This window comes from Rattus norvegicus, chromosome 2, assembly GCF_021556685.1.
Source record: "Rattus norvegicus strain SHRSP/BbbUtx chromosome 2, alternate assembly SHRSP_T2T, whole genome shotgun sequence".
NCBI lineage: Eukaryota > Metazoa > Chordata > Mammalia > Rodentia > Muridae > Rattus > Rattus norvegicus.
Genome location: NC_141535.1, coordinates 83,706,127 through 83,722,404, shown reverse-complemented (window position 1 = coordinate 83,722,404; position 16,278 = coordinate 83,706,127). Strand labels below are relative to the sequence as shown.

At 42.6% G+C, this 16,278-nt stretch overlaps 1 protein-coding gene across 4 annotated transcripts in view; it reads right to left on the bottom strand.

The window, feature by feature from the left end:
• The window catches only part of Ctnnd2 (catenin delta 2), an 843,638-nt gene that overhangs the window by 35,372 nt on the left and 791,988 nt on the right, over positions 1-16,278 (bottom strand). For all 4 annotated transcript variants that reach the window (NM_001271502.2, NM_001415019.1, XM_087614127.1 and 1 more), the window contains 2 exon segments: positions 7,104-7,188; positions 13,643-13,853. In NM_001271502.2, the coding sequence (NP_001258431.2) occupies positions 7,104-7,188; positions 13,643-13,853 (296 nt within the window).

Genomic DNA, 16,278 nt, shown 5'->3' with positions numbered 1-16,278 from the left:
CGTTACTATTGCCCGAGATACAGCATTGGCGTCTTTCACTGATTACAGTCTTATTTCTCATGCATACAGATGGAGTCTCTTTCCACAGGTCTTTATGCATTTGGGAATTCCTTCACTTGGTGCTTTCTATTAGGGTGAATATTAATTGTTCCAGGGTTGGAGACAAGCGTGATTTCAATGTTTATGGAGGGATGGATGAGTTGTGATGTAAATAAATTGATGGCATGGACTCTCCCAACAAGGACTATCTGAGCCAGGAACGGAAACTCTTTCTGCCATAGGCATAGATATTTATGGAGCCATTAAATGGTATAGTGCCAGGATACGGGCAGAGGCTTAGCCGTGGGTTTAAAATACTGAAAAGTAATTCAAAGTGTGAATTAAAAATAATTTATTTAAGCCCGTCACAGTTTTAACTGTTTCACATTACTAAGCAGTGCTCTTTAGTTTGGATTAAAGAGAGTTCAGAAATTTTATGTTCGAGGGAGGTAATAATATCGAAACTACAGGGAGAATGAAGGTTGAGACGAGCCATGGGATGAAATTCGGACTTAACGGACGGTCTGGGGGAAGCTCGTGTGCGGTCGCATAGCTTGTCCACCTTGAGGATAAGCTAGAGAAAGAGACCCAGGTTGGCTGTGGAAGCACTCATGAGCTGTGTCAAGATATCTAGACTCTGTGCTGAGGACCATGGGGAAAGGTGGGGGGCAGAAGTCATGAATCACACTGACGCTTTAGAAAGTTTACTCACTCCTGCAGTCCTCTCAAGAGTGGACTGGCAAAGGTCAAGCCAAAAGAGAAGAAACCCACATAAGAGCTCAGTCCAATAAGCCAGTAAGATGGCTGTTTATATGACCCTGAATGTAAAACGAGGTGGCTGGAGGCTAAGATCTATAGCTTCATGGCAGAGTCAGGGATGATGCCTGGGCATCGATGTGGGGAGCAGGGCTAGTTTGTGATGGTGGAGAAGGGGAGGGGCACTGTGTCTGAGATCTGATTTCAATGGGGCACAGCGGAAAAGTTTATAGAGGCAGATTGTGTAGAAGGCTGAAGGGATAAAGAGTGGCTAAGGGCTGGAGAAACAGATTGAAGTGACAGCCACATCTGGTTAACTGCACCCAGGAGGGAAAGGTTCTGGCCACTCTGGGGAAATATGCACGTCAGACAAAACAGTCCCAGGCATCAAGAGCTCAGCACAATTGGAATGTAAGGGATGAACAGGAAGATGAGCTGCTCAAGAATGGAGAGGGCACAACGGAGAGCCTGAGGCAAGGTGGGAGATGGCAGCGTAATGGGAGTCGTGGGAAGACTGCTTTGGCTCATTTCACTTCAAAACGGAAGCACGTGGAACCAAAGCCGGGACACTTGTGTGGAGGAGGGCTCTGCTTGAACTCATGTCTTATGGAGGAGGGCTCCGCTTGCCTTACTCTTCCTCAGGCTTCACTCTGACCTTCAAAGCAATAGTGCTCTTCAGTATGCCCAACCTACTATGATGGTGCGTGTGTGCGAACACATGCACACACACACACACACACACAAACACACACACACACACACACACACACTCTTGCATCAGAAATACCCACCCACAGAGCCTATGGCAGTTTCCATTTCACATTCATGTCATAAATCCCTGAGCCTGTGTCTTGCTTTGCTAAGCCTCCACACGTACAATTCTTCCCTCTGGGCTCCAGTATAAAACAATGGGGTTGCTTAGGAGAAAGACTGTGGTAAAGGGCTCTGTCCAGTATCTCCAGACAGCAGGACCCAGCAGGGCACGAAAGGAAAAAGGAGCAGTGAGAAGGACAATGGATGTGAATCTTGGTTGTCATCATGACAGAATGAAGCCTTTAGCTGCACGCTCTCAGCAGCTTGTGGAGAGGGTGACAGGGACAGAGAGCACCAAGTGGCATGCATGACAGTCTTTTTGCATCAGCAGCCCTGACTCCCTTGCGAAGATGACTTCCATGTATACAACGCATCATGATGATTACTCTCCGTTTGACCATCAACAATTCCAGCCAGGCAGGGCTTATGACTTTTATGTCACACATGGGAATGTAAAAGATAGAGAAGGTCTGATGGACACATGCCCATGGCCTCCATCAGAGGCTGTGAAGGGACTTTGAAGGAGGTTGAGACAAGTTCCCATGTTGGATACATGGTGCAGAAGAATGACTTTGTGTAATGACCTCCAGGGTTCTGCGAGCATGCCTGGGTGCCCAGAAAGAAGATTCTGCTGGTAAATCACACATTTCCGTTGACTACTGGAGGAGGTTATTTAATACTCTGGCAATTGTCAGGAATGGGAAAATGGAATACAAGCAGTCTACTATATCTCTGTGTTGGTGTTCAAGTTTTGTGCATTTTGGGTCTGTTAAAAGTCTTGACAAGTGATCTACCCGAGGTCACGATGCCAGGAAATGGTAAGGCTGTGCATTTGATCGTGGGCCATTTGATTCTGAGTCTCTGCTCTTTCTGTTTCTACAAGTAACGTGACAAAGCTTTTAGGCAGGAATCTGCTGACAAATCATTTGCAGACATTCAGTGTCTAGCAGTAGGGAAACACAGCCTCCCCGTTTCTCTGTCTCATAGAAGTCTGGAGCCCATGTTCATTCAGGAAGGTTAAATCATGGAAGACATGTGAGAGGACTTGCATGCCCATGGCCCTGAGTCACTGCAGTGGTAATGGCCCAGGCTATCCTGACGCGTTAGAACTCAGAATGTCTGGCCACCTTGGTGTGACCTCCTGGAGACCTGAAGACAGATGGCTCTTCTGTCACAAAGATGAGTAATTGTACTTGCTCAGTGTGGCTTGGAGGCAGAAGTTGCAGATAAAGAGAAGTGTGTGTGGAGAGAGCTCTGGTGAATTGCAGGTCCTCTGGAGTGGAAGGCCATGCTTTGATGGGTCAGGTTTGCAATCACCACTGGGAATATCTAAACAACAAAAATGACTGCTGGAGCTGAGACTGCTTTCCTTCCTCTTAGAATTTTAAAAGGGGTCATGGTCAACCATCTTTTCTGGGCTACTCTGGCATCTGAGTGTAGGCCCAGGCTGAGGTCTAGCTCCTTGGTTGTGAGCAGGAGCCTGGCAGCTTTCTACTCTGCCTGCACAGCTCTCTTTCACTGTTTGCCTGAATAAGTGTGTGGGGCAGTAAGCTTTACTTACACAGAAGAAATGCAATCTACAGTGTGTGCAGGGTCACATGAGAGACCCAGGGGCACCTGCCTGACCATGGCCACAGCAGGAGGAGGGGCCATTTTCATGCATCTTCTATAACTAAGTCCACTTCCTAGTGACTTTGTGTATATTTGTGCTATTGATTGGTGACTGCTCATTGATAGATCACAAAGAGTCACATAGAACTTCTCCCAAGTTTATTTCCTGTTTCCCCAAGTCACCTATTCCCAGTGCTCTTAAACATGGTCAGACATAAGAACTCACTTTGTCAGGGTTCTTACTTTCAGCCCTAAGTTTCTTCAAAGACAAGTACTTCCGGTTTCCTGTGAATCCAGCGCTCTCACAGTTTCCCTTACTTGCTTTTATGAACCATTCACTAGTCGTTCACAGATAAGGGGTTTGATAGGTCTGTGTAAGGTTAGCCAAGCATAAGGGCTGTTTAGAAATGCTGATAACATTATGTAATGCTCCTATGATAACCTCTGAGTATTTTTCCTAAAGTGGATAATCCAGATGGGCTCCAGTCCAGTTGAAGGTTCAGATAACGTGACTGTATTTTGGGGGCATGAAATGCATCATGAATAAACCAGTTTTGTTTTGTTTTGTTCAGAACCCACAGAGTCAAAGTATTCTAGCTGATTAAATACATCTCTGACAAATAAGAGAGATGAGCTAACAATGCCCATGTCTGGCCTCTGGGCCTGGCTGTGCGTGAACTGAAGACCGTGATGGATTGGGACCCACATTGGGTCTCAGACACCCCAATTTCCATCTCTCAGTCAAGCGTTCCTCCTTATAATGCCCTTACCTCAAACTCTTAATTATGCATATTTTAAACATTCCTCAAGATTTAGCTCTCTAATTTTCTTCCCTTTGAGCCACACTTCAACACCTAAAGTATATAATTCAGAAAGTAATAGAGTTGCCAACAATTGCTCCGTCTTTCACACTCGCCCACAGTCATGGCCCCTGTGTTGTACGTTTTCCTCAGAGCCCTTCATTTACTGATCTCTAATAGATTCTAATAAGTAGATCTGAAACAAGGATAATTTAAAGATATGGAGCAGACAGCTTTTCAGTGGTATATAAATTGTCAATGAAGCACAGAATGTAAATCAGTCGCCCTGACGATTAAAGACAATGCAAGACGAATAAACTGTTTCTTTTTCTTTCAAAGGGGAAGTGATTTTTGAATGCTCAGCCTTGTTATCCAGAGAGCACGTGACATTGAGCCCAGAGGCTCCTGATTCATTTCACAACTGCATAATTTTGAAATGATTAAGAACAGCTCTTTCTCAACATTTTAAAATCATGGATCAGCTGAAAAACATCACATTGATTTCTCCAGCCTATCCTTCTTGAATGTTTCATATGAAACGCGTTTTAAATCATCTCGCCTCAGCTCTTGAGGTTTAGTTCCATTAAATTCCCGTCAACACACCCCTCTTTTTATGGAGACAGAAAGACAATTACGCCTTTTGAACTCTACTACCAACAAAGTAAAAACCCCAAAACCCCCAAAAAACGAACAACTCTCAAGTGAAAAGCTCACACTACCGTCCAGTGAATACCTTGAGAGTTTCTCAAAGCAGCTTTCTCATGGTGCACATAACATGAGCAGGTGCACTGGATGTGAGTGCAGGTGCATTGTGGGCGGCAGTGTCTCCTGGAGCTTCTGCAGCCATTGGCTCAGAAGCACCAGCTCCATTCAAGGGTGATTATCATGTCTGCCTATCTGTTTAATTGGATTACCTTTTCTGTGGGAGATTTCACTTGGCTTCTGGAGGAGCTCAAGGAGGAGCTAAGCAAAGACCATGGAGGTTAGAATTTGATGCAAAACAGAAAAGAGTCCCCAAACATTTGCTCATCTTAAAGAAGAAAATATTTAGAAACATTGGCCAGCAATCTGGAATATTCCCACACCTCATGGTTTTATGATCTATGGGTCAGATGAAACACACCATGTCTAGCAGCACAGGGAAACCGGAGAAGTGCATAAGTTGCATTTTATAATCTTAAAGCACTTAAGGGAAAAAAGGAGGATCCTTGGGGAAACCTAAATATAGACTAAAACATACCAGAGCCAGGTATTAAATATTTCCTCTCCCCACAGGCTTGGTGACAATAAAACATGCCCCTGGCAAGAGGGCTCTCATGCCTTATGATGTTAGACACTGTGTATGACCTCATATCCCCGCTCAAGAGGCTGCTGGCGTGCAGGGGCTGGTGGCAGGGACGCACACCGTGGTGCTGGCTTTCTCAGCAGCAGGATGCTTAGCTGGTGGATGGAAGTCACCCACCTTGACTAGCTCTGTTTTTCCTTTCTGAGCGATGCTCTTCTTCCTTGTACATTTATGATGTTCTCCATCTCTACCGAGGAATGGGATTTAAACTCTCCACACATGCTCAATTCGGAATAGCAAAACCAAAAGTCCCGAAAAATGTTATTAAGAGTGCCCACCTGGGGCCCAAACCCCAAAGAAAATTTAAGGATTCTTTCTTCAGTGGAACTCAGTCTGGAGCTACAGAGCCAAAGTCTCCAGAAATGGGACTTTCCAGGTTTCAGTTTTTTGACCACCTTGAGAGTGAAGATACGTCTAAATGTAAAATATGAATTCCTGCTCGCTGTTTGAGCATACGGAATGAATGCCAAGCCTCCTCTGATCCATGCAGGTCAGGAAAACCTCATCTCTACCCTCTGAGCAGCCTCTTCACGGCCTAGGAACACAGGGTAGCTACTGCAGCTTCCCAGTTTTCCCCCAGCAGCCACATTTTTGATTCCCTTAACTGTTCTTATTTGTCCCCCACCCCAGTGTACTCTCTGTAATTACTTCAAAAGCTGTTGATGTTTTTTAAATTAATTTTTTTCAAAATCCCTAAATTTAATGACTTTTTGGCCTACTTTGGAATAAGTGACCTATGGAAAAAGTACAACTTTTTTTTCCCTATAAAGTGAATTAGTAATACTGAAAATATTGTGTCAGGCATTCAAAATAGCTAGAAGGGCGAATCTTGATTTTCTTTTTCAACCTGAAGAACGATACATGCTTAAGAGAAGGGTTGAGGTAAATATCTGGAGTGGGCCAATAACCTATGGATATATGTATTGAGTCAGCATGTTGTACTCTATAAATGCATATATTTATTATGTGTTAATTACAAAATGAAAAAGGAGGATGATCTAATCAGTTCACACCACTTCTTACTCCTCAAGGAACTCCAGCTCCTTCTCCAGTACCTTCATGGTGGCACACAATCTCCTCTAATTCTAGATCCAGTAGGCTCGCTGTTCTCAGCCCTCTGTGGCTTCCTGCACCCACCCACTACACTCAGACACACACATGTAAAATAAACAATCAAGCAAGTAAGTAAGCAAACACTTTAACATTAATCACAGGGCTGGTAAGATGGCCCATCAGGCAAAGTGCTTGCTGGGCAAGTTTGGAGACTTGTGCTCAGTCTGGAACCCATGTAAAGGTGGGAGGAGAGAACCAACTCTACAATGTTCTCTGATTGCCTCATGTACACCATGGCTTATATGCCCACATAATCTTTCAAACACACACACACACACACACACACACACACACACACACACACACACACACACAATAGTAATAGTAACAACAACAACAATTACAAATTTTGAAAAGAAACAACAACTTTTAGAGTATCAAAAGAGATGATTTGGTGTAAGGTTCTATGAGTTCAGATCTGGCTAGTCAAGGAGGTGAGAGCCTTCTTGGTCTCTTGGTATATGGAAGGAAAATTTCTCCTTGTCATCCCAGCTCTCTCGTTTCAGCTAAGGCTTTTTGACAAACACCTCCTATGTATGGGATACTTCTTACTATGATCATATTTAGTACCTTTGAGCCCCAAACCTGTGAGCCCAGGAGCCTCAGGTAAGAAAAGGTAATCTTACCTTCTTGTACAGACTCCTCAGATCTCGATACTGCCACATGCTGTTTAGGACCTGAGAAGCAGCCTTGACCACCTTTGGAGAGTGCCTGATAAAGAAAAGACAGGAAATGCAGATGATGACGACATCTTGGTTCGGAACCACACTGTCTCGTCAGGAAACATCAAAATCAGAACCCTCTTGGTTTTTTTCTTCAGTTAAGTATTATTTCCCTAGTTCTCTCCCCATCCTCCTCAGCAGCATGCCTGGAAAGGTAACAGGCAGGAAGGCACTAGAGTTCGGCAAAGAGTTTCCAAAACACAAACACAAGAACAGTGACATTTAGGGAGAAAGCAATATAGTCTCTAATTACCAAATGGAGGAGAAATATGGGGTGGGGGACAGTTATTTAGTAGGACTGGCTGGATTTAGAAATTTTTGCAGCAGTAAAAGAAGAGCAGAGATGCCCATTTCCCCAGGACATAAGTGCAGGTGGGGCTGGTATACTGACCTATGAAAGCACAAGCCATTGCTTCTTATTGCCTATTGATGCCAAGCATAACAGTCACACACACAGACACACACACACAGACATACACACACATAGATACACAGAGACACATGGACATAGATACAGACACACAGAGATACACAGAGATACACACACACACACACACACACACACACCGCACAGATACACAGACACACACACACACAGATACACACACACATATACACACACCACAGACACACAGACACAGACACACACAGACACACACACAGATACACACACACACAGACACAGACACAGACACAACAGACTCACAGACACACAGACACAAAGACACACCACAGACATACAGACACACACACAGACACACACATACATACATACATACACAGACACACACACATACACACACACACACACACACACACACACACACACACACACCACAGAGCTTAAGAATGTCCATGAACAAGAATCTATGAAGCCCTGTATACCCCTCAAGTCCTTTGGATCAAGGAACTTATAGTTTATTAGTCTTTTCTCAGGTTGCCTTTGCAAATGTAATGGAGGCATAACCTCTTACTTTGTTTCAATGCCACTCTGTATGTCAAAACAGAGACTAAGTCAGTATAAGCCATGTGGAGTCAATTCCCATCCGATTCTTGAAAGTTCCTTTTTGACTAGTGCTGCTTAAGATATGTTTTTAACTACTTGTAGATCTAAGTTCTAACAGAATGGTTTTACCACCAACTGCCTAATTCCAGTGTGTACTGAGAATCTTGGTTTCTTTTAAAAACATAGAATTATTATTGGAATATGCTTTTGTTTTAATACCGGCTGTGGGATACAGGGCTGTTTCAGATGGCCCACACCAGCTGACTATGATTTGCCTCCTGCTCTAGCAGAAAGAACCATGATTTTGCCAGCAGCAGAAAGTTTCTATGACAGTGTGGTGTTTGGAATTCTGGGGACTTTTCAGAGGACAGATAAATGCTAGGGCCCCAAGAGGTGGGGTAGGTTGTTGGTTGGTTGCTGTTGGTCATGGTTTGTTAAGTAGTCATGCACAAAGAAGAAAGAAGAAGAAATTAGGTACCCTGACTACAGCGATCAAACTTGCCCTAAGGAACTGGGCAACCCTAGTCAGCAGGAAATAGTCTAAAGATGACATCTTCCCCTTTCCCCTCTGTCCTTCCCCCACCACATCTAGTGTTGGGGGTTGAAAGGGTAGAAGAAAAGGGGTGGAGGAGGGTAGAAGAATGAAAACCCCATCAAGTAGCAAGACTCCGGCTACAGTAGTGGTCACCATTGATATGGTTTACCTTATAGGCAGTTCGTTTTTCCTGTGAGGAGTGAGACAGTTTTGGGGGCCATATGGTCCTTTGTGACATTTACTTGATTAACTGTCACTCTAGCAAGAAGAAAGAATGTGGCTATGTTTCCGTACATACAATACTGTATTGCACAAAGCAAGAAGGAGAAGGTATGATCTGAGCTGTAGGCTTGTGATCCACGTGACTCCTGGTTTTGGGCAAGACGTTATAACTAATAAGGCCTCCAAAGCAAAGAACAGTCTAGAAGCTGACTTCTATGAATAATAGATGCATTGAAAACAAGTTCTGAAGTAAGACCAAAATGTATTTGATTCTTACACTCTCTGTGTTGCCTCTTCTTAAAGAGTCAGAGGACCAAGACACCTGTTATTAGACAGTATCTTCTAAACAAGACAGGGATTCTGTATCTGTGAAATCTCAGCAATATGGATACCTAAACTAGATCTACACTATGACCACATCAGGTGACAAGCCAGTGTGTGTGTGTGTGTGTGTGTCTCATAAAGTCACTCGGAGGACTATAGGCAATTAATGGCTGCTGAGAGAGGGAGAATCAGTCTTCTTCAGGAACAAGTCCCCTGGTTAGTCATCCAGTCTCAAGTAGTCAGCTCTAAACACACGCACATAAGAGCAAACTAATGTACTCATTAAATTACAGTCTCTCTGTGTCTCTCTGTCTGTCTGTCTGTCTGTCTGTCTGTCTGTCTGTCTCTCTCTCTCTCTCTCTCTCTGAACAATACAAATTATAAGAGTCTTAAGAGATCATGAATTTTAGAGTGAGGTGGGGGATTGGGAGTTGGAAGTAGGAAAGGGAGGGTGGAACTGTTTTATAGAACTCACATGAAATCTCAAAAAATAAATAAAACATATATTTAAAAAAACAGTGTTTGAAATTCAAAGGAAGCAGATGGTAGATAAGTTGGGGTTGGGCTTGGATTTGAGAGCCAAAATAAATGAACAGTGTGTGGACAGGCATTTTGTAATGAAATTGTGGGCTATCAGGACATGGTGTGTAGTCTAACTGCTCTGGGTCTTCATGTTTGTAATTTATGTGAGCTAAGATTAAAGCTTCCTCATCCATTTACAGAAGAGCAGCAGCGACAGCTACTTATTTCTGAGAAAATAATCCAACTTACAACAAAAAAATGAAGTCCTATAAATTTGATTTTGCCCATAATACAATAGTTACAAGGTAACATTTATTTTATTTCACTAAGATAAATGGATGTTTAATTATTCGATATTTTATGATAACATCATGCCCCCTGCTATAGTTTTAAATTCATGTAATTTAGAGAAATTTAGACCTTTTCTTGGATACAGATTAGCCCCTCTCTTGGCCTTATATAATCAAGGTGAAACAAAGACAAATGCTCTTGTATTTACCCCTTTTACTTGGATATTTTTCTCTGGCAATGCCCAAACAACCATGGAAGAACATGATTAAAATTCAGGTGGTGATGTTGTAGCTGACATATTTAGCATGAAAAATTTCTGCAACATAGTATAAATTTTTTTGTTTCAACTTCTTGCTTAGTTACAAAATAGAGACTGTGAATGTGTAATAAAATCAGGTTAGCCCCTCAATTAAAACGCCAGTATGGTATGGTGTTGTAATAACTTGTGAAGGTCAAAAGGAACAATGTCCTCTTCTTAGTCTGTACTATGATCCTCCTACTAGACTCATGTTACAAAAATATCTATTTGAAACTCTACCAACTAAAGAACCAGAACTACTGAGTGATCTTAAGTGATTATAACCCGACCCTGAGCCTTAGCACACAGGTCTCTACTGACAAGCAACAGTTCAGTCTGTAAATAGCTTCCATGCCTTACAATAAAATACGACACATACAACATGATTTCCTTTATAATTGTGGAGAGCACGGAAATGCGTATTTGAAACAGGTGGACATGATAGAATTCTGCAGTGTGTGTTTAAAAATGATGTGGAGACAATAAGCCATCAGACTTCAAAACTGTGGAATCGGCTCCCCTAAGTGTTGGTAGCAATCCCACAGTGCTTTGAGCTTCGTGGGAGCCATCAGATCGGGGTGGCTGAAGATGTCTGTCTGATGGTGTGGTTCCTCATGGCTATCCAGCTGGGTCACAGAGTAGCATAGCAGAGCATCAGTTGTCTTGACTGTCTCGGCAATACCATGGCGTGTGGTTCCAATACACGGTGGCACCTCACTCATCTACTTTCTTCATAACACTACTTAGTTAGGCTTGCATGTACTTAGGTGCAAATGCACAGATATTGAAGGGCCATCGCTAGCCATATTTGTGCTCATTTTATGTTTCTTTAATTGTTTGCTTTTGTCATCTTTGTTCCCATGCTATTTCAAAGGAAAATCATATTTGGACTGAACTTAGTTCTAGAAGCAAGTTTTTAAAGAGCAGTTTAGTGTGGGCATATTTGGGACAGTTTATTAAGTTAATGAACTGGCATTTTTCCCATGTTATTGATCCCCAGTTCAAAAGTGCTATTCCTGAAAACCTTTTCTGTTTTAATAAAGCATGCCTAGAGGGTCATGTGAGCCTCAATGCTTGCTGCCACCATTGGACTGATTCAGCAAGAATTGTGAGTTCTATGCTAAGACTCAGCAATGAGTAAACTCCTTTTGTTTCAAAAGCAGTGAAAAGTCATGATAAACTGACATGTAGGTAGGACATGGGAAGTTATAAAAACCTTATTTTGATCCTCCAATTAGTATGTTCATGTACAAGAGACATACAGAACATGGGAGAATGGAAGGGCTTGACTAAGCGTGAGTAGCACAACTGAAAGAGACCCGATTCAGCTCATTAACAGCTTAGTAAAGTCACAACTTCAGGTTATTGACAACGAAAAAAAAAATAAAGAACAATCAGATAAAGCAAGTGGCTATCTGTGAAGAAATGTTTAATCGGATTAAAGGACACTCATGAGATCATATACAGATAAAAACACCCGCACATTTATGGCAACCAAGCCTGGACCGCATCTTGCAGGGCAGTTTTCTGGGTTACCATTGAGGAGTTGCCTTATTTCATAGATTATTGCTCCAAAACCACTTTTGAATAGCTTCACCAGATAGTTTTCTTTGGCCACAAGACTGGCCTTAGCTTTTTCTTTCCTTCTCAAGGCTCACTGAGTGTCACTTACTGCTGAGAGACAGTCACACAACTGAGGGACTAAATAGATGCTCAACCTCCCAGCCTCAGATTCCTTGTCTTTAAATTCAGAGAAAGTTCTTTAACCTTGAGATGTCTCATAAATACAGGCAAACGGAGTGTTCCTGCCAACTGTGGTTTTATTGTGCCATTAAGTGTTAATGCTTAAAAAAAAATACAGTAACAATAACAATATATTGGCCTCACAATGCTCAAGGCAAGTAAGCACTTCTCTTTCTAGAGTCACAGGTCTGGTGAAGCAATATGAAGAATACTATGTAGAGTCCTGGCTGTGAACTATGGTGATATATTTTTATCTAGACAGAATAGCACAAGCCGTATATAATTCAAGCTCCAAATCTACATTGCACAACTGCCTGACTCCAGTGGGCTTCACTCCTTGACATAAGAATATATTCAAATTGTACACAGTATTACTGAACAAACCTATTTAAGGGTCTTGGGATAATTAAACTTCACTCCCAAAACTTTTATAAAACATTGCCAATAACCTGAGTTAAATGAAATAAGGAGACAGAATTTCCAGAGAGTCTCAAAGAGCCTTCCTCACCATCTTCAATAACAAAAGAAAAATGTAATTATTTAGCATTTAGATGTAAAGGAATGGGAGGTGGGAAAAAAGACAAGAAGTAGGCAGGGCCTTAATAATAAAAAGTTCATGTATTTAATCTTCTTTGATTACTCTGAGGGACTTCCAGAAGACGAAATTTAATTAAGGGCTGAGAAGGTTTCTGTAAAGGTTGATATTTTAGCTGATACACTGGCGCTCTGGGTTATGGAGGTTTTTATTTATTTATTTATTTATTTATTTATTTATTTATTTATTTATTTATTTTGCATATAGTAAGGTATCCCTGCTCCTTAAATCACAGCGAATGTTCTCATTTATGGAGGTGGTTCAGCAGCTTTTATACAAAGCCTCAAGTTTTGCTTCTTTTTGCTTCATTTGGCTGAAAGCCCTACTTCACTGCTCTCCTCCCACTTATCTTTTCAGATCTGATGATTGCTGATTCCAGGAAGGGTCTCAGGACGTGCCTGCCTTCAGTTTTAGGTTGGAAAATGAGGACACAGTAACTTGTTAAGTTGAATAACCTGCCAAGAATCTCACAGCAAGTAAAGGAGAAGACTAGATTAGACTTTTAGTTCTTTCTGACTCCAAAGGAAGGATGCAGAGAGAAGACTCCTGAACCAAAGGATGAAGGTCCACTGACCCAGGGACTGGCAACCACAGTGGCAGGGAGACAATGTCATGTATCCAGGCTGAGCTGGTTGGCTGCCCTTTGCAGAAAGAACTAGAATGCAGACTGGGACATGAAGTCTACCTTACCAATGCAAAGACAGTGTTGACCCTGACTTATTCTAATGTGAAGATAATGCCCTCCCCACTTACTCCAATGCAAAGACAGTGTCACTTCTTGACTTACTCCAATGTAAAGACAATGCTACCTCTGACATATTCCAATGGGAAGACAATGTCACTTCCTGACTTACTCCAATGCAAAGACAATGACACCCCCGCTATTCCTGCCCAGACTCATACTTACTTATCTCCTTTGCTTTTGGAGATGCCGACCAACTTCTCAATGCCGCCAGCATCCCGTAAGGCCTTGGCATTCTCCATGTTCTTGGTGATCACTTCATGCAGGGTACAGCACACGGCTGTCACGGTGTCATCTGACATGGCCTTGCTCCCTGCGTTGTTGCTGTTGTTCCCACCAGGAAGCCGGTGGACCAGGTCTCTCATTGCATATTTGCCTTTAGAAAAGAAAGAAGGGAAAAGTTTAGGAAAGGTCAAGGTGGAGGAAGATGGGCAACAGAGAGATGGGAACAGAGAAGGAAAAGAGGATGTAAGAAGACACTGGATGCTCTTCTGTGCAGGGTATTTCAAATACGCACATAGAAGGAACAGTAAAGGGGTCCACCAATGGCCACTGGGTCCAGGCCATCCTCACCACCACACCGTGGATGCCCAGGTCCTACATAAAGCACCACGCATGCCTCCCACTTCAACACTTTTAATCATGTCTTGATTACTTTTCTTACTCAATTCAGTATAAACACTGTGTGAAAGCAGTTGATGCTAAATTGTTAAAAAGGAAAAATCTGCATACGTGATCAACATATGTGAATATTAATCAAATAAATTTGGTACACCATTGGCTGACTCCTGGCAGAGAAACACACAGAACAGAGAACCAATTGTACTTGCTTGTGGCTAAGGCCTAGGATATGGGACTCTGTAGATCTATGATTGGTTCTCTTTAGGAGTAACTTTATGCCTCTAAACTTCAGTCTTTAAAGCAAGAACAATAGGATGCTCACTATTTAAAACCATTTTAAAGATCAGATGAGAAAACCCATTGAAAGCGTTTATTCCATGATCAACAAAGGACACAACTTCAACAGATGTCATTTGATATCGACAGAAGTAAGTAAAATGAATGGTGATGGATACAACCAGACAGATTGGGATCTGTATAATTTTATATTAAATTTATTTATTTATTCACTTTACAACTCAATATCAGACCTTCCTCCCCTCCCAGTATCCCTTTAAGCAAGTCCTACCCCCATTCCAACTTCCCCTTCTCAAGTCTTTGAGGGACTAGGTACATCCTCTCCCACTGAGGATAGACAAAGGTGTCTATTTAGGGACGTGGGATCCATAGGCAGGCAGGCAACAGGTTCGGGAACAGCCCCTGCTCCAGTTGTGGCAGTTTAAGGACAGAAACCCACCCAGAAAACCTGTGACACAAAGTATGTCCTCCCTACAAGATGTGCAGGGACAAAGGTAGAGCAGAGAGTGAGGGAATGGGCAACCAATGAGTGCCCCAGTTGAGACCCATCCCATGGGCAAGCACCAATCCCTGACACTATTAATGATACTCTGTTATGGTTGCAGACAGGAACCTAGTATAACTGTCCTCTGAGAGGCTCCACCCAGCAGCCAATGGAAAGAGATGCAGAGACCCACATCCGGACATTTAGATGGAGCTCAAGGAGCCTTAAGGAGGGTTAAGAGAAGGATTGCAGGGACAGAACAGGGCAGGGACTCCATAGGAATACCAACAGAAGTCAACTAACCTGGACCCTTTGGGGCTCCCAGAGACTGAATCACCAACCAAAGAGGGAGCACAGGCTGGACCTAGGCCCCATGCACATATGTAGCAGATGAGAGGCTTGGTCATCACACATAGGTCTCCCAACAACTGGGACCTGTATCATTTAACAGCAGTTGGATCACAAGCGGGGGTTGGGGGGGGCGACCTTGACAAATACTCTAACGAGCTATCTTGTGCACAATGGTAACCTTGACTCTTCCATGAGCCTTTATTGCCTGGTTCTGTAATGCAGCATTTATTAATCTGGCATGTTTTTCTTTGTGTGAGAAATAAAATAAAACCCAGTGCTGCGTCCTTAATTCACTTTATCATCACCAATCTTGCCTCTCCCAGTGATCAAGGTACTTACAGTGACAGATTTATGGAGTGTTTTTAGACTACAAAGCACTTTAGACATTACCAACAGGCCAGCAAGACAATTAACATGTCCCACCCGCTGCTTCCAATTCTGTTCCTTTAATTTATTTCTGAAGGTAAACAAGAGCCTGAAGCAAACTTGGCTGTCCTTAAATTTTTTGGGGGAGGGGCTGGAACTGGCAAATGTTCCAAGTTATGTCCCTTACACACCTCCCATCCCCCAACCAGACATATGTAGCCTAACAGTTACATGAAATAATTTACCTGCAGCATGCCTCTAACGGATACCTTCTTCTGCTGACATATTGTCTAGCAAGTTGCAACATAGGGCAGGAGAAAGAAACCCATGGGAAGAGGCAATATCTTAGCTCCAGGCAGTAATAAATAAAACACAGGGCTCTGTAATATCATATTTTGATATCTGCGCCTATCCTTATTTTAGTGGCTTATTTTAACATCGACAGAAAATGCTGACATTTAAATTACGGAAATAGAAGAGTGTCTGCATTCAGTTGGTGACAGCCGAGGAAGTGTCTGACAGAAGTGCTTTGACTTGAAAACTCCCGAATGTGGCATATTTATTCTCTAATGGCGGCATTCAACATGTCTGGGAGAGGGTACTTTGAATGTGGATAGTCCTTGGAGCAAATTGCTTGATATATTGATCATTAAATCAACTCAGCTCTGATGAAGAGTTTGCT